General features: G+C 33.7%; 1 protein-coding gene across 2 annotated transcripts in view; it reads left to right on the top strand.

Moving 5' to 3' along the window:
• The window catches only part of LOC106877959 (vesicle-fusing ATPase), a 63,962-nt gene that overhangs the window by 2,431 nt on the left and 41,286 nt on the right, over nucleotides 1-20,245 (top strand). For both annotated transcript variants that reach the window (XM_052975029.2, XM_052975028.2), the window contains exon 2: nucleotides 18,686-18,780. In XM_052975029.2, the coding sequence (XP_052830989.2) occupies nucleotides 18,686-18,780 (95 nt within the window). The remainder of the gene's footprint in view (nucleotides 1-18,685; nucleotides 18,781-20,245) is intronic.

Below are 20,245 nucleotides of genomic sequence, written 5' to 3'. Positions count from 1 at the left end.
TCCTATCTAGTCTGGAAAAGACGGAATGGTCACGGCTGGAATACGCTGGATCATAAATCTACTCGATCGGGTTTGACTCGGAGCTAAACAACTTATACATTGACATACAGAGAACATAGATCTCACTTATACATACATATATTATCATCTATTTAAAGCTATCTCTCTCTCTCACTTACAAACACAAACACACGTAACACCGTGGAGTTGTAAATCCTTGTTTTACATAAACGACAAGGCCAGCATTTATAAAACAAAACACTTCTTTCTTTCTTTATTTATTTATTTATTCAACTTCAGAACAGAATTATTTGACGTGGATAAAGCTGATGCTAGAAATGAACATTAACAGTCTCTTTTATTAGATTTATCAATATCATATTCGTGACGATGAATGATAGAAATGTCATACATTATGTAACCCCACCCACTATCTCACATCTTAGTTTTTACGTTTCACACCGTTCCTACTGTCTTCGATATATTTCCCACTTCGGTAAAAATGAAATTTCAAGGTCCACACAACACACGTCATCCGTTTCTTAAATTTGTCATTGTCGTTCTTAATAATATTTATCTTATCTGATTATTATTATTATTATTATTATTATTATTATTATTATTATTATAAAGCTTCGTTCGATCGTCAAACGAAACACCTAGCGATATTACTCCTAGCTTGTTTATGCTCTGAGTTCAAATCTTGCTGAGATCAACTTTGCCTTTCATCCTTCAGGACCGTTAAAATACAGTACCAGTCAAGTACTAAGGTCGATGTAATCGACTGACCTCCTCCCACTAAAATTGCTACCCTTGTGCCAAAATTTAAAACAGTCCTCCTCCTTCTTCTTCTTCTTCTTCTTCTTCTCTGTGAGTTGGAAAAAGGAATTGGAAAGGGCACTTGCCGTTGGTATTCAGGAAGATCTTGGATAGTGGGGTTCCTCAATTATCCCTAGAGCTTCTCCTGTACTAGAAGGACTTCATCACTAACATCATCTTTTTTTTTTTTTTCCCCCTTTTTTTCCTTTTATTGTTGTACACTATGTATAATTCTCTTTGTTTTATACACTGTGTAGACTTTCTTTGTTCTTTGTATCATTTTCTCATATGTAAACTCTTACACTTTATGTCTATCTTTGTATTTTACCCCTCATCCTTCACCCTGGCAGCAAATGAAAGAAATCATCCTTTTGTGATTGATTAAATATGTACCAGGTGAGAACTGAGGTTGATGTAATTGACTTACTCACTCACTCGAAATTGCTGACTTTGGGCCAAAATTTGAAACCGTTATAATTATTGAAGCAACGAGCTAGCAGAATCATTAGCACATCGCACAAAATACTTAGCAGTATTTCTTTTGATTCTTTACTTTCAGAGTTTAGATTCTGTCAGGGTCAATTTTTTCCTTTCATCCTTTCGGGGTTGATAAAATAGGCACTCTTTTAGAACTGTGGTCAATGTAATCAACTAACCACTTCCTCCCGAATTTCAAGTAGAAAGAATTATCATTAAGAAGGCGGTGAAATTACTGAAATAAAAAGGATTTCTGGATTAATCACCTAGCTGTACTTTATTATATTTTACAACATGGTAAGTTTAAATCCTTAGGAGAGTTGACATAGCCTCACATCCTACAAGAAATAACAATATCAGTAAAGTATATGAGTGGATGGAGCTCAGGATATCCTTCTTCAGTAGTTATATTCTTTTCACGATTTATATATATATATATATATATAATATATATAGAGTTAAACGCAGGTGTTATTCAAATTCTCTCCTTATTGATTTCTTCTACAGAAAGTTTACCTTTTAGGGAAGATTATCAGGAGGGTTCTAAGCACTTGAAAGACTATTGAAAGCAAGTGGATACCTAAGGTTACGGGTAGTAACCTGCTTCCCACATAAATCCTGTCAGGAATAAGACCAAACTTGAGTCAAATTAAAAATAAAAATAATAATGAATAATAATCCTTTCTACTGTAGGCCTGAAATTTTGGGTGGGGAGGTTTCTTGATTATGTCAGTCTCAATGATTAACAAATACTTATTTTAGTGATTCTGAAAGAAGGAACAATAAAAGTTGACCGTGGCAAAAATTTTGAACTCAGAGTGTAAAGCCGGACGAAATACTGCAAAGCATTTTGTCCTGTATCAGATGAAATGCTGCAAAGCATTTTGTCCAGTATCAGATGAAATGCTGCAAAGCATTTTGTCCAGTATCAGATGAAATGCTGCAAAGCATTTTGTCCAGTATCAGATGAAATGCTGCAAAGCATTTTGTCCAGTATCAGATGAAATGCTGCAAAGCATTTTGTCCAGTATCAGATGAAATGCTGCAAAGCATTTTGTCCAGTATCAGATGAAATGCTGCAAACCATTTTCTCTGGTGTGCTAATGATTCTGTCAGCTTACCACCTCAGTATTAATGATGGTGATGATGATGATTGGTGGTTTCTAATTTAGGCACAAAGCCACTAATTTGAGAGAAAGGGCTTTGTCAGTTAATTCAATCTCAGTACTTGACTGATACTGTGTTTAATCAACCCTGGAAGGATGCAAAAGTAAAACCAACCATTGTGAAATGTGAATTGAGAACATAAATAGTAGAAACAAATATCACAAGGCATTTTAACAAACACTTTAAAGATTCTGCTAATCCAACCCCATTATGATGAAAATGATAACAATGACACCTAACATTAATAGAAGGCCATAAATATTAGGTAAAGAATATAATCATGCATATCAACACAAATATTTGACTGGTATTGATTTTATTAACACAAATGATGAATGTCAACATTCAACATCTGGTCACATTCAAATTCAACATAAAATGATATGAATACTGTAGGTCATTTTATTTCATGCTTTACTGTTTCTGCTGTTCTATTGCCCTCAATAATTGGTGGAGCACAGATGAGGCAGTGAGCTGGCAGAACCATTATGGTGCAGGGCAAAATGCTTAGCAGCGTTTCGTTTGTCTTTACGTTCTGAGTTCAAACTCCACCAAGGTTGACTTTGCCTTCATTCTTTCAGGGTTGATAAAATAAGTACCAGTTGAGCACTGGGGCCTTGGCTAAAGTTTAAAACCAATATATGATGGAGCATAGATAACAGCAGTTTTTTTTATGGCCATAGTACCTGCCTGCTTCTCCTGTTCATTAATAATGATTTTTAACCAAAGTGCATAATCATGTATTAGGATAGGTTGCACATGCATATATTGGACCCCAAAGCTTGTCTTCTCTGTATTTTATTTACTATAAAAAGAAATAAAGGACTAAATCAATCATAGCACATATAATGAATATCTATAGTGTATACATATATATGATATACGTATCCATAATGTGTGTGTACATGTGTGTATATATATATATCTATATATATATATATATATATATATATATATATATAGGTAAATTGAAATTTAGAGGTAATACTTGACAATTGTAAGCATTTTTATACGAGGTATAGTACTATACAGAATACCGAAAGGATCTTCACCTCTTACATCACACCTTTCTTCCTACTTCAACGCCGAGGTGGTATAATTTCCTGGGAGAGGAATAATTTTGCGGCTGAGGATAGCTTTACATTGTAAATTATACACATATAAAGCTTGAAACACGTGTACCGCGGAATCCTTTGTAGTTTTGTTATTATTTTTGGGATTTACAATTTATATATATATATATATATATATAGTTATATTTTTCTTATGAAACACATAGACCGCACAGAAGTGGTCAAGTTGAACCTGAGACGTTAGACAAGTGTAATAAATAAAATAGAAAAATTTCAAGTCAGGCAAACTACAATGAACACGTGTACGGATTTAATTAAGATAAAAATTGTCCAAAATAAAACATATATTGATATATTAAATATATATAAATATATTTATAAATATATGAATATTAGAAATATATATATAAGCACTTATAATATAATGAAGTATAGGATTATAGTTAAAAAGGTTTTTTAAAAAAGGAATTGAAAATATAGTGAAGAGAAAATATAATAGAAATGTTATTTTTATTATTATTATTATTATTATTATTATTGTTCAGGTCACTGTTTGGAATTGACCTCGGAATCTTGGGGTTAGTAGCCCGCGCTCTTAACCACTATGCCACGAGCACATGGCATAGTGGTTAAGAGCGCGGGCTACTAACCCCAAGATTCCGAGTTCAATTCCAAGCTATGACCTGAACAAAAATAATAATAATAATAATAATAACATCGAAAAATACCTTAGGAATGAGAACTCAGGTTCAAAATTTCCCCAAGACACCTGAAGAAGGCTGGAGGGTATATCAGCCGAAACGTGTTAACAACAAACAAGATGAGGACAAATATCCGTCGAATGTAAATAATGTAAATAAGTTATCAATATATGTTTTATTTTGGACAATTTTTATCTTAATTAAATCCGTACACATAAGTGTTCATTGTAGTTTGCCTGAATTGAACTTTTTCCATTTCATTTATTATATATGTGTATACATACACACACACACACACATCTATATACACACATACACACATTATTATTGTTATAAGTGGTATTCCCCTACCCAATTTTTACTTTCAGTTCAAGATCCTTGTTTTGATATTTTTTATGTACCTCTTTGCATGAGATGTCTTGATAGAAAAGCAGTGAAATTTCCAATGAAATAAATTGGTTATCTTTGTCTTTAATTATAATATTTGGTTAGGATTCTTTTATTTCTTTTTTAGTGAGAAGTGACATTTACTAGATTATTAGTTCTATCATTACTATGTACTGAATAGTTATGGTAAAGCAATGATTTTGTGTGTATTTACACTATTTATTCACTTTTTGGTGTTTGTATGACAGAATTGATGGAACATCAAAGAAAATGTTTTATGGTATTCATTTCTGACCCTTTGTATTCATATTTTAGATCCTGTTGAAATTAATTGTGCTTGTCAACCTTTCAATATCATTGAAACTATATATACTAGTCATATGCTGGGGGTATAAACCAATCTGTCCTAACCATGTTAGCATGAATGTAAAATTATTATTATTATTATTATTATTATTATCATTTTAGAAAAAATTATTATTCAATATTATAAGGTTTATTATTATGTGAGAAATCCATATTATTTCTTCACTTAGGTTTATTTTTCCCCATTTTCATCTGTCATATACATAACACTGTTAGTCAGAAATGTTAATAGCTTATTATGCTTCTTTGATGTAGTGTCCATTTCATTGATTTTCTCTTTTCCTATGTGTGATGTACACAATGCACTATTCATATGTGACAAAATATACTGGGAAAAACCTTTTGGCCAAGCTCATTTCCATTTGATTTCCTCCAGGATTTATCAGCTAGACTCCAATCTTACTTGCTGATTGTAGTATACATCCATGTATCAATAACATTATTTCACTTCCACTGTCCACATCTGTTATCTCTCATGCTTCCATTCTCAACAGCATTCCATCAAGTATTAGCACTAACAATGTCCAATTAGATATAAATAGTATAATCCTTCATTCACCATTTTTCTTTGATATCATGTCTTACCTATTCTTCATAATGTAAATTACAAAAGCTTACTACAGAGATGTTTTAAAACTTAAAATGAGTAGCACTTTGATAAGTAAAAAGCTAGCTAGAAGTGATCGTTGCTATGGGAAATATTTTTTTATGTTGATGTGATGGAAATTTCCTTAGAGAAGAATAATTAATGTTATAAAATGGGTTGTTTCTTGCATAGCACACAGACAGAGTTATATAAAGGAAAGAGTGTAGTTCATATCATTGGCTCAGTATACAACTGGTATTTTGCTTTCACCTAATCACCAAAATGCTGCCTGTTGTACTTAACATCAAACAAAATTTGTATGTTAACAACAATTGTCATTAGTGGGAGAGGTTACTAGGGTTAAATGAAGAAACAGCCGTCAGGAGAATGAGGCTGGCTGGTCACTACCAGAAAAGTAGGAGCTCTTAGCTAGCTTGTGCTATGAAGCCCACTAAATGAGTTTCAAAGGAATGGATATCTTAACCAACATATCTGAATGTACTAAAGAAAGATATAGAAGTGGAAACTTGATGCAAGCCATTTAGATATATAGAGTCCTGAAATAGCTGGAGGGACCAAAAGAATACTTATCTGATAATAATCTAAATAGCAACACTAATAGTTATGATTCTTTCTAATTTTGACACAAGACTAGCAATTTAATGGGGAGGAGGAACTTCGATTATATTGCTCCCAGTGCTTGACTAATACTTATTTTATCAACCCCTAAAGAGTGAAAGGCAAAGTCAACCTTGGCAGAATTTGAACTCAGAACATAAAGAGCTGGGAAAATGCCACTAAGCACTTTGTCTGACGTGCCAGTGATTCTACCGGTTAGCTGATTATTATTATCATTAGTTATCCAATTTACTATCTCAACCATATTCACTACTATTACATAAATTGTCTCCTAAATTCCAAGGGAATCTTAAGAGCCAGTGCCTTAATCTGATCTTTATACACTCACGTAGATGAGAACTAAATCTTCTTCTGGACAGAGCAGTGGTATAGCACAGATAACATTCCCTGATGGTCTGGCGCTGATTTTCAGAAGTTAGATGATCTGAAGCAAGATGGGATAAACTGTTCTGTGTACAATCAGTAGAATACCTGTGGGAAATTTGAACTTATGATCTATGTCTTTAAGTTGACATTAAAATGAGTGTAGATTTCACAGTCTGATTATGTTCAACTGTATTTTCAACTTTGTCAGCTAGATATTTGGGTTAAAATGTGGGTGTCACTGTTCACTTCTTCACACAAAATTGTAACATTCTGCAGCAACCAAACTCTCTCTCTATGCAGTTGTTTAACTCTTTAGCATTCAGATTACCCTGTCAAATGTAAAGCCTGTTTAATTACATTGTTTTAAATTAATTGTACAGCATCTTGTAACTCTGAGATTTTGATGATGTTCCTGATTATTTTTAGAATGACTTTGTAGGGTAGGTGTGAGAGGTCAGAGCTGGCTGGTTTGAGCATAAAACAGGAAGACAATTTTGGCTTGATATGGCCGGTTTAAACACTAAAGGGTTAAAAGAAATAACAATGAAATTGTTCCCATCACTACATATAAGTGTCTAAATTCTTTTAATACCAACCAACCTGAGACTACTTCCAGTTGTGTCACAAACTTCCTGTCTAATCCTTTAGCATTCGGCTTACTCTGTCAAATATAATGCTTATTTATTCACTTTGTTTTGAATCAATTGTGCATTATCTTGTAGATTCAAGATTTCAATTGTTTCATTTTAGAATGGCATTGTAGGGTAGGTGTAAGAAGCCAGATATGGCCAGTTTAAATGCAAAAGTGTCAGGTATGGCCAATTTACATGCTAAAGTGATCTAACTTAAAACTAACAATCAAAATATGTTAATTTGTTTCAAACATCAGTTTAACGACAAATTTATTTTACTAAATTTTTCATTTATTTAAAAATTATTTTTATTACCATATTTCAACAGAAATATAGTAATAAAAGAGTTAATAAAAATAGAATATATTAGACAATGTAGTTCTTGACATAATTTATTGTCCCTTGACAAAAAAAAAAAAAAAAAATCTTTTTATTAAAAATTAAAAATAAAGAAGTAAAAATGGATGTTGACAGTTGGAAAGTCTTTGATACTAGGTTTGCTTTATGAGATATAATCTAGAGCTAAACTACAAACTTTTGTGTCCTTACTATACTCCTAATATACTCATAGATTACAGGTAATGAGAATGATAAACATGAGTTCATCGGGTATCAAATTTAAACTAAACAGAAAATGGAGAAATATTGATCAAGAACAACTGACTTAGATCAGTTATTATTTTTTAATTCAATACAAATAGACTGCATCTCATCTAACAGCTAATACAAAAATGTTTATTTTCAACATATGAGTATATTTCTAAATCCACTATAACGTGTATCTTATTATGTGAATAACAAACGCAGAAAACATGTTCATTCGTAGTTTAGAGAGATTGCTTATAAAAAATTTATAACCAAAGTACTTGTATTTCTGTTGGTATTACTTACATAGATACATATACACACTCACACACAAATATAAATATATGCAAACATATATTTTGGGTTAGGTGACAAATACGCCTGCTATAATAAAGTAGTATGTACGATGCAAGGCATTAATTGATTCAAATTGTGAGCTTGTCTCCTTGAAAAACAGATGTATTATTTGCTCTATGGAGTGTGTGAAATAATGTGCGTTTTAGCATCTGTGGCAGTTTAGAAACTGGTTATGCACATATCCCTATTATAGAATTCTTGCACAATGTGTATAGATGGACAAGAAGTATCACTTGATTTTTCAGAGATCTCAGAGAATTTCACATCTGGAAAGATCAAAGATTTCAGACTGCAGTGAAGTGGAATATAGCAAATAAAGCATTTTGGAAGCTACAAATTTAGGGAATGTTGTGTATTTTACATAGGTTATGGTTCATAGTCAGTTTCAACTATGGGTTTCAGTTAATCAATCAACTACCGTACCAGTTCACTGAATTGGCATGTAAATGGCTGAACATTCCACAAAACACGTGTACCCTTGATATAATTCTCAAATAAAATCAGTGTGATGTTGTGAATGTCAAAGCTGGACTTTAAACTGCAAGTACAATCCACCAAGTGGGCTTCTACAAAATTTCTGTTTGCCTGTTTTCACTCACAAAGTTGACCTGAAGCTTTAGATACCATGAAATAGGATTGAGCCTAGGATCTTATGATTGCAAAGCAAACTTCTTACTGTTTGGCCATGATGTTGATTGTACAAGGGTTAGTTAGTGTAGCACTTGTTAGATTATTAGCAAAGGAAATTATACAGTTATTTTCTTTATTGATTAGCATTACAGCAATTTTATCCAAGCAGTTTATTGGATAGTTTTTGTTAATTAATTATCTGAAGTCATAGCCAGTTGGGTGCAATGTAGTTTTCATTTGTCACTGAACACGATACCTCAAATTAGTTTCTATAAAGTTGGTAGTCTAATTCATTGTGGTGGCAAAGGTTGTGGGGGAAGTATAATACTTGTTGTTTAACCCCAGGTCAGCTCTGACCAAGCAGATCTATGATCAAATGTGTTTTTAATGATATAGTCGAAGGCAATAATATCTAATACATCATATCTTTTTTTAAGATAGATTATGATTTTAGAGAGGTTTAGCTGCTATTTCTAGCTATTTAAGAAACTGTTGTTAATATGTCCTTAAGGAAATTGTTGGCTATAAAGGGTTCCTATCTCTATGTTGGAGGTACACTCTAGGAAGCATGTGTAAGTTTCATGTCTTTACATGACAGGAAAACATGTGTATTGAACGTATCCAATCTGCATCAACTGGGTACAAATGAGGCAATAATGATAAATGTATACGTATTGTTAATTTATATGAAAAGCAGATTGTTAGAAAGTTTAAGGCATCTGCTGTTGTATGTAGAAGTGTTTGCTGTACTAAAATTATGTTCCTTTGTGCTTCCATAAGAAATACTGCTCAAAAGTTTGTTTATTGTTACTTTGGAAAATTTAATAAGAAACCTCATAGTTTGCTTAATAAGGCTTCCATGATAAATTTTTATCTCAGTGTTCATTAACATATTAAGTTTGTGTTAGTAGTTGCACTGCTGATGCATCAAGTACTCGTGCTATGAAGACGCCTTAATAAAAGCTGATAAGTGCTTTGAATCTTCCCTCACACACACACACACCTACCATTTATCTGTATTTATGGCTATATGGAAACAAGGAAGCATTACAACAAACTGCAGTTTCAAATCTTGTAATCACACCTCTAAGCTGTAACATGTGAATTTTACTTAATTTAAAAAAAAAGAAAATAAACAACTTTTCAATAAAATAATCTTATTTCTACTAACTGCATCTTGGATGAATATGTTACTATTTTCTAAGAGAGAAAAAAAGTATTTTAAAAGATATTAAAAAATTCTAAAGTATTGATTTATTGATAAAATTTAAATGCTAACTACTTTTTGAAAAATAACTTCTGGAAATTAGTAAGGTTGAAATGGGACACCTCAAACATAAAGTTCATGTGTGTGTGTGTGTGTGTCTGTATGTATGTGTATAGTTTACTGTTCCTTATAGGTTAGATCAATAAAAAAAATGTAATTCATCCAGTGAGAGACAAATATCATTTAATATACACAGAATTTTAAAAAGAGCTACTTAGAGTTTCATGCTATAGAGATATATTAATTTGGCAGATTTATATAACATGCCATGTACTTCCAAACAATCTTTCAAGCTCATTAGACTTATTTGAAAGCCAGCATGCTGGTCTGTGGGAAAAAAAAAAAAAAAAAAGCAAGAGGAAGGTTGATGCAAAAAGTGGAACAAGAAGAAAGAAAAGAAAACTAAGAAAACCAAAATATGCATCCTCTTTGTTTGTAGAAATCATAATTAATCTAATTGGTGTAGAATAATATAGCAGAGAGGAGTCCAAAGTCTGTGGGATAACTACTCAATCTGGAGAGGGAGGTGTCCTCCAGTTTGACAAAAGAAGTTTGATGATGTACTCGCATTTACTAAAAGTTTCAGACCAGGAATTAAGTAGTGTGGTAGAATTCTTGGATCTAATAAAGATGTGTGAGCTTTCAGCTACACATAACTTGCGTGGAGGCGCAATGGCCCAGTGGTTAGGGCAGCAGACTCATGGTCATAGGATCGCGGTTTCAATTCCCAGGCCAGGCATTGTGAGTGTTTATTGAGCGAAAACACCTAAAGCTCCACGAGGCTCCGGCAGGGGATGGTAGTGAACCCTGCTGTACTCTTTCACCACAACTTTCTCTCACTCTTACTTCCTGTTTCTGTTGTGCCTGTAATTCAAAGGGTCAGCCTTGTCACACTGTGTCACGCTGAATATCCCCGAGAACTACGTTAAGGGTATACATGTCTGTTAGAACAATTCTGAATGTGGATTCGGAATCAGCATCCTTGATTTAGTCTAAAACACATACTTTTAACCCGGTAGCAAAATCTTTGTTGTCCAGTGTAATTTATGCAGCTTTTGTTCAAATTCTAAGTTGTAATAGAAAATAAAGACTGTTTTTGTGCATGGGTATAATATTTATTTTATATTTTTGATGTATGTGTGAAATGTTTAGTTTACTACATATATTATACTAAAGATACATATAAGAGTGAGGTATATTTTTCTAGTGATTACTGATTTTTTAAGTACTTTTGAAGAATTTACATAGAAAGTCATCAAAACAATTCTACATTATTTATACAAACGGAAATTGAGAGTTTGTTCAATTTTATGTGTAAGTGTAAATATAGTGTGTGTTCAAGTGTCAAAGTAGATATTATTTGAATATATAAAAAAAATAAAGAAGCTAATAAAATATAAATCAATATATTTAATAAATTCTGTATGCTTGATAAATTGTCAGGTGTATTGGATATGAATATGAAATAAATAAATACATTTAGAATGATGAGTTTTTTTATGCAAATTATTAAAAGCAGGTATATATATGAATTTGTAAACTCTAGTTAAGAGATAAAATAAATAGAAAATGAAAGTGGATGTAAGTATAACAATGTGGTTAAGATGTTTGCTTTGCAATCATGTGGTTCTATGTTCAATCCCACTGTGTTGCATCTTGGGTAAGTAACTCCTATCAGTATTGGTTTTCTTCCTTCCTGTATACAGAACATGGCTGGTTCTCTGTTTCTTCTGGATTTTGGTGGTTTTTGATAAGTAGTGTTTTATTCCTTGTCTGTTAATGTCAGGTTTTCTGATTCCATCTTACTTTCTGTTTCACACTTCCTGTGCAGTTCTTCAGCAGATTTTGCAATTACCATCAAGTCTTCAGCTCACAAAATTTTCCATTTTAGAACAACGAAGTTCAGGAGGTCTGAATGCTTATTCAGCCTGTAAGAAATACTAACTAAATTTCCTTTAAATCACACTCTAGTGACATAAAAAAGACAGGACAGATTGGATAATGTAGTTGTCGATACAGTATATCTGAAATAAGATGGAATGTTTACAGCTGGAATATGCATAAGCATATTTATTAAGTATGAAAACTAAAATTCATACTGACTTTCAATGTAGTTTCCTGAGTATAAAACTCAATAGTATTAAAAATGTTTAACACAACATATTCTCATATGGTTATCTCCATGAACCAATGCATCTATTGTGCATAATTAATTAATGTCACTTTTTGTGATTACTAGTCCGTACATTGAATAACTTACCAACCTGAGTGCAATAGTTTTATTAAACAGAGCTTTTAATCAAAGACATAATGCTGTTCAGTAGTAACTTCTTGAAGGAAAGATATTACTATATTGGATGTGTTAAAAGAAAGTGTATATCATAAGTAAATGTGTATTGTATAGAGTATTAGTGGAAAAGAAAGCATTGAAACTAGTATAGTTGATTAGAATAAGGAAGAAAGAAAAATAATTATATATCGTAAACTATTAACATTATCTTTCCATTAAAGACAAAGCCCTTATGTAACACTAACTGAAAACCTGCAATAAATCCATTGTTGACTTGAACACAATATAAATGCTTTTAATGAAATAAGTTAAACTTTCTTTAGCAAGGGTTTATACTTCAATGTATGTACTCTACTGAATAAAATGCATGTTTGATTTATGCTACTTGAGGGATCGCTTATGTATATGTAAGAAAATGTATGTTGAGTTGACTGAAAGTCAGTATATAATCCCAATTGGCCCGATGTAACTGTAAATAAGTGCTGTAAGGTAAAAACAGCTAACGGTTCCAAATAGAAGCAACACTGTCAAATCAATGGGGTGTTTAGTTTCCAGTGCTGAGTCCAGTTTTTGTTTGACTAATATAACTTGTATGTGTGTGTGTGTGTCTGTGTGAGAGAGAGAGAGAGAGAGAGAAATTGATGATTGATCAATTTTATAGTGCTACTGCAATATACGTATAATTAGACACATGCACACACTCACCCCTCCCTAAACATGGCATCATTATCGTCGTCATCATTTTACATCTACTTGTCCATACTGGTGTAAGTTAGATGGTTGTCATGCTCTGGGTCAGTACCTGTTGAGAGTTACTGCTCTCCTAGATGGGCCAAGAATTATGTCTCATTCATACATTATATATGTATATATATATCATTACCATCATTTAGCCTCCATTGTCCATGGGTTGGACAGTTTGACCAGGGCTGGCAAGCTGGAAGGCTAAACCAGTCTGGTTTGGCATGGTTTCTACAGTTGTTTGCCCTTCCTAATTCAAACCACTCCGAGAGTGTAATAGCTGCTTTTACATGCCACCGGCACGTGTGCCATTTGTGTGATCCCAGTATCTGCCACAGGCTTGATGGGTCTTCTCAAGCATGGCATAATGTCAAAGGTTTCGGTCATTGTCTCCATGAGGCCCAACACTCAAAAGGTGCTTTTCATGTACCACTGGCATCAGCCACTTCGTTTCCATGAGGTCCAGCACTTGAAAGGTGCTTTTTACATGCCACTAGCATGGGTGCCAGTTACATGACACCAGCATCAGCTATGACTACGATTTCACTTGGCTTGATGGGTCTTCTCAAGCACAGCATATCGCCAAAGGTCTCAGTCACTAGTCATTGCCTCTGTAATATATATATATATATTATATATTTCCATACATTATAACTAAGAGTATTCTAGACAATTTAGTCATTAAATAATAATACGAGTGGCTGAATATTCCACAAAAAAGTTATACCCTTATCATAATCCATCCTTGGTCCATGGCACAATGTGTGACAAGACTTGCTCTTAGGTTTATTGGTATCATATATACAGTCTATCAAACTGTCTTCCTCACAGTTTCTATGACTCTCAAGGAATGAATTGACAAGAGACTATGGTTCAAGACACTTGTTAAAGGTGCCATATGCTGGGATTTGGAGCAGACATCACATGATTGCAAAGTAAATGTCTTAATCATTCAATCATGTTTGCTCCCTACACATGCATGAATACACACAAGTAGATTTTCTCCCAGAAATACTGTGTAAAGATGAAATTTCCATGCCATATTTATGTCTCAATGTAGTTACAAAACTGCTCATCTATATATATATATATATATTGTTTTGAATATATCATTTTTGAAACTTTCATGGATATGTTACCAAACAAAGATAACAACAGTGTGTGTGTATAAATATAATTATATATATATATATATATATATATATATATATATATATATATATATATGTGACACTTATTTGGTAGCCATGATAAAACTCTGAGTTTCAGATGCCAGGGTGGAAACTCATGCTGCTATCTCTTCAGTTATCTGGCCATTGAAAACGGAAACCCATGCCGCCATCTCTTCATTGAAAAGTTTTCAATGGCCAGATAACTGAAGAGATGGCAGCATGGGTTTCTGCCCCGGCATCCGAAACTCGGAGTTTTATCATGGCTACCGAATAAGTGTCACATATTTTTATAGATAAATTCCTCTATTAACATGATATCAAGGTCTCTTTCTTTCTTTTGTTGCCATTCCTGTCAAATATATATATATATATATATATATATGTTTGTGTGTGTGTGTGTGTATACATAGTAGGTCTTGTAATTTCAAAAATGTTCTCACCAACTTCTGGTTTCATTCAATTTTGGCACCTTACATTGCATTTGTTTCTTGTGTACACCTGTTTCTTCCCTTGTATGTGTAGTTATATTTTTGTCTGTGTGTTAATGTCTACCAACTCTGCTTGTGTATGTGTGGGCGTGTGTAGAATTATTGATATATTGGTATGTATTGATTTGCTTCTCAAAATAAACCTCTTTCTTCTTAAACATGAAATCAGGACTAAAGCAACCACAACTGCTATAACCTTTATTTTATCTCTTTTATTTAAAAGATTTCATTATAAAAGCTGTTGTAGTTAAAGCATTAGTTGTTCCTTTTTTTTTTTTTTGTCAATATCTTCCACTATTACTACCACTTTGTTTCACATCTATTGCTAATTCCCACTTGTATCAACACAGTTTTCTTGGTAGCCTGCTCAAACATACACATGTTGCTAAGCTAAATCCCTCCCTCCTACTTATACACATGATCGTTGTTAACTTCAACGCCATGATTACTTCTAACAGTTACCTCTCCCTCCACTTTTCCTCACCATCTCTCCTACTCAACACTCCATGTTTTGGTGATCCTTGTTACATTTTCCTCTGGGACACACAATTCCACTCCTGAATTTTGATAACTATTATTCTTTCCCAGTGATCTTACACAACTACAAACCTGATCTCATTGTCTTTCACTCTTTATTTCAACTGTCTTTATACTTATCAGTCATGTTGTTTCTCATGTGTTTGATATCTATAGATCTTCAGTGGAATCATTAAACATACAACAAAACCAATATTCAAAACATTAAACTTCTAAAAGTGTAATACGTCCAGCCTATGAAAATTGGTCAGCATCTAACTTTTGACAGGTATATTTGAGTAGATATGTCAAACAGATGCATTGGAATGTAGTAGACTTATAAAGGATACAGTGAAGTGCAGTAGACTTCTAACAGATACGGCAGAGCATTAGTGAATTTGCTGTAAATATGTGAAATGCAAAATTCTGATGCATAATAGTATAATCTATTATAGGATAATAAAAGAAAGGTTAATGTAAATATATATGTATCTTTTAAACATACAATATGACAGGAAGCAAAAGGAACATTCTATAAACTAATGTTTTTGATATGCCAAAAGAACTGGTTTTTAAGTTAAATGGTTCCTTTTATTATTGTTATTAGAGCTTCAAACAAAATGCCTTCAGATATTTGTTCTGCCTCTTTAAGTTCTTTTTTTCAAATCCAACCAAGGACAGTTTTGATTTTTGGCTTTTCTGAGATGATTAAATAAAGTACTGGGGCTGGTTTAATCAGTCTACACCTTCACACCCCCAAATACCTTTGCCTATTTTAGAAACTTTTATTACTTTTATGAAGATTACCAATGTAAAATTATATACTCAGCATGAGCAACAATCTTCAGATTGCACTTCGACAACATATCACTTGTCGGGTAGCAATAGTACTCAATGAACTACAGAACACCAGCCATTTCTTTCCTCATATAAGACACATCCATTATGCAGCCTAAATTTTTAACTGTGCTATCTTTATCTCTAAAAGATAATTGATCAGTTTCTTAGCATAGCAGGGGAAGGCTTGTAACTATTTTACACACGCACGCACGCACACACACACACACACACACACACACACACACAAAATTAAGATGCTTTACTTTAGAATGATGCTTGCACTTTTAAAATAATTAGCAAAATATATTTAAGCACCTAATCTAAGAGAAATGAAATGACCAGTTCTTTATATTATAATCAGTAAAACAGAACCTTATAAGTAGTAGATATAGAGTTCAGGTCTGCTTGTGTGCTTGTCTCAGATTAATGCTTATAAGATCTAAATATCATATTGTTTAATATGAAGTGCAGCACATGACTTTCGCAAACTTGATCACATATGTGAGACTGATGTAGTTGATAGTCAGATGAAATGTATCTTCAATTGATGTCTGTTGGAAATGATTGCACAATCATGTCATGGAGGTGATGACAAGTGATAGCAACCTTTGGCAATATGCTGTGCTTGAGAAGGCTCATCAAGCTATGTGAAATTGTAGTCATGGCTGATGCTGGTGACATGAAAAAGCACCCATGCCAGTGGCATGTAAAATGCACCCATTACACTCTTGGAGTGGTTGGCATTAGGAAGGGCACCCAACCATAGAAACCATGCCAGATCAGGCTGAAACCAGGTATAGCTCTCTGGCTTACCAGTTCCAGTCAAACCATCTAACCCATGCCAGCATAGAAAGCAGATGCTAAATGATGATGGTGATGATGATAAAGAGAGAGAGAGAGAGAGAGGCATGGGATGAAGTATTGATGGTTGATCTCAGGATGTTGCACCTTACAGAGGACTGAGAAGACTGGTATCTTGCTGTACTCAAGAAGACTCACTCATTACCTCAAAAATATCCTTATACCGCTCAGATATTCTTGTATGTGCAAGGCTATGTCTATGCTTCTCTCTCACTGACACACCAACCATTCTTTCCACACTACCATCTATGGTATTTCAGAGTTCTTCGCTTTGAAACCAAAAAAGTTTTACATTGATGGGATTAAAAAGCTTGTAAATAGATGGAAGGAAATCATAGATAATCAGGGAAAGTACATTGATGATAAAATTTCAATTAACTATAACATTTGATCACTTGTTTTCTTTATTCAAAATTCGGACAGAACTTATAGGATGACCTGATAATTCACCGTTGTAAGCAGAAGCAATGACAGCCCGGTAGGCTGTTGACTTGTTGAGCTGAGTTCAATATTCCTTACATGAGAAGCTATCAGCCACAGCCCAATTTCCTATTTTGGGAGAGGTGTGTCTCTTATCTGCTGAATTTAATTCACATTGTAAATGGTAAATAGTAAGGCTTCTGCATGGCTTCCATCTACCAAAATTCCACTCACAAGATATTAGTCTAATAAAGACTGTGCTAGAAGGAAAATAATTGCTCAAATTGCTGTAAAAACTTCTAAACCACACAGCCATACTTAACACTACAAAAAGCCAGAGTTCTCCTTTTGCTTCATAGATCCTTGTAGTTTGAAAAAATAAATAATTAAAGTATTAAAAGTTAAGTTCCTGATCATCACGCAATTAAGCAAGAGCTTAATGTTTTTTTGAGAAGCATATATAAATGTGAGATATAATCTTTTATCACTAGTTTCAGCTTAGTTAACACTTTTAGCTACAGGATTTGATGGGGATAAGAGGATATTTGAAGCCTTATATCTCTTTAATTATTTAACTATTATTAATACTTCCACCACCACCACCAATAATGTTACTTTTGCTGCTGCTGCTGCTGCTATTGTTACTACTACTACTACTACTACTACTACTACTACTACTACTAGCACTGCCACCACTACCATTGCTGCTGTTGTTACTGCTACTTTTTGTGTGAGGGCCATGTTCTTGGAAAGCCAAATTTAACAGCTGGCTTTTATTCTCGTATCATATGAGACGTCTTTTAGTCCCAAATTTCATACCCTGGGGCTTTTAAATTTGAATTTGCTTAACTACTTCCAGTATCATTACTGGTACTTGTTTTATTAACCTCAGATGTTTGTGTTAATCTTGAATCTGTGTTATGCTTCACTACTGATATTGGTTTGATGGTGGTATTGCCTTTATGTTGATTTTGGGGTCTTGTATCTATGTTGATCTTGGCTAGTTTCGATAACAGTCTTCTCAATTTTCCTGCCTGATTCGCGGTCTCAAAACGACGAAAATATTTTGACAAATTAAATTTAAATGTTGAAGTGAATCTAATGGTTTTTGTGTGTTATTTTAAATGGCTTATAAACACCTTCCACGCTGCAATTGTTTTCGTTCCAGCACACAATCTCAGATCAGGTCACTTGCTATGCAAATACATCTCCGCAATATTAATTTTATTTTCCTGATAAACTATTTTCCTTTAAAATTCATTTAAAAAAAACTTATCTTTTTTTTTTTTTTTTTGTTTATTACAGCCATATATTATTGACAAGTGCCCGGGGAGTGAACTAACTTTCACAAATTGTGCTATCTTCAGTGTTGCTGATGATTTTATTACCAAGTCAATCAAGTAAGTGTTAAGTAATCGTTTCTTCTATCATTAAGCTGTCAGATATTAAGAAACCAAGTCAATATTATTATTTTTAAAGGCGGTGCACTGGCAGAAATGTTAGCATGCCAGGCAAAGTGCTTAGTGGCATTTCGTCCGCCTTTATGTTCTGAGTTCAAATTCTACTGAGGTCAACTTTGCTTTTCATCCTTTTGGGGTCGATGTTATAAACTTGTCCCCAACCCCCGAATTTGCTGGTCCTGTGCCAAAATTTGAAATTAATATTCATTTAATTTCCATGTGGAGTTTAGATTCTCTTCTTGCTGCACCCATAATAGAGTTGAACTCAGCATTACAAGTGAAGCAACCACTTGGGATGAAGCTATCTACAGCAGCACGGTGTCTCTAATTTTTGTGATCTATTGTTGGCTAGATTGGCTGGGTCACTTGAAAGTCAAGTGTCTTGGCTATGGACTCAGTACAATACTGATGATATCATTATCATCATCAAAATCATCATCATTTATCACTCAACTTCCATGTAAACCAGGTTGTTTGCTATTGACTCTAACAACATAACTCTCTTTGTAATATTGTTATAGATTAGTTTTAATTTTATAGGTACAGGCATAGCTGTGTAGTTAAGAAGTTTTCATCATAACCACATTAGATTCATTACCACTATGGGGCACCTTTGAAAAATATCTTCTGCTATAGCATCAGGTTGACCAATGGTTTGTGATTTTAATTTGGGAGACATGAAAGCCTGTCATCATTGTCATTTTTCATGCTTGCATAGGTCAAATAGAATTTATTGAAGCAAATTTCCATGACTGGGTGCCCTTCCTATCACTAACCTTTATCTGTTTTCTTAGTAATTTCTTAGTAATTTCTTTATTGCCTAAGGTGGTGAGCTGGCAGAAACGTTAGCACGTCGGGTGAAATGCTTAGCGGTACTTCATCTGTCTTTACGTTCTGAGTTCAAATTCCACCGAGGTCGCTTTTTGCCTTTCATCTTTTCGGGGTCGATAAATTAAGTACCAGTTGCATACTGGGGTCTATCTAATCGACTGGCCCTCTCCCCCAAAATTTCGGGCCTTGTGCCTAGAGTAGAAACGAATATTTCTTTATTACCTGACATGTTTTCACAGAAGCTTATTTACAACTGTCATGCAATGTCAAGACAAGGAAGCACAAACACAGACACACATGCATATCATCATCATCATCATCATCATCATCATCATCATCATCATTTAGCATCCGTTGTTCATGCTGGCATGGGTTGGACTGTTTAACTAGAGCTGGTAAGCTGGAGAGCTGCTCCAGTTTGATTTTGCATAGTTTCTATGGCTGGATGCCCTTCCTAACACCAACCACTTTGCAGAATGTGCTGGATGCCCTTCCTAACACCAACCACTTTGCAGAATGTGCTGGATGCCTTTACATGGCATCACACAAGTGCTTCTATGCAATTACATAGCTT

The sequence above is a fragment of the Octopus bimaculoides genome, chromosome 20 (assembly GCF_046866305.1).
Source record: "Octopus bimaculoides isolate indiv1 chromosome 20, ASM4686630v1, whole genome shotgun sequence".
In the NCBI taxonomy this organism is placed as follows: domain Eukaryota; kingdom Metazoa; phylum Mollusca; class Cephalopoda; order Octopoda; family Octopodidae; genus Octopus; species Octopus bimaculoides.
The sequence above is the reverse complement of the archived record's forward strand: the minus strand, read 5'-3'. Positions and strand labels throughout refer to the sequence as shown.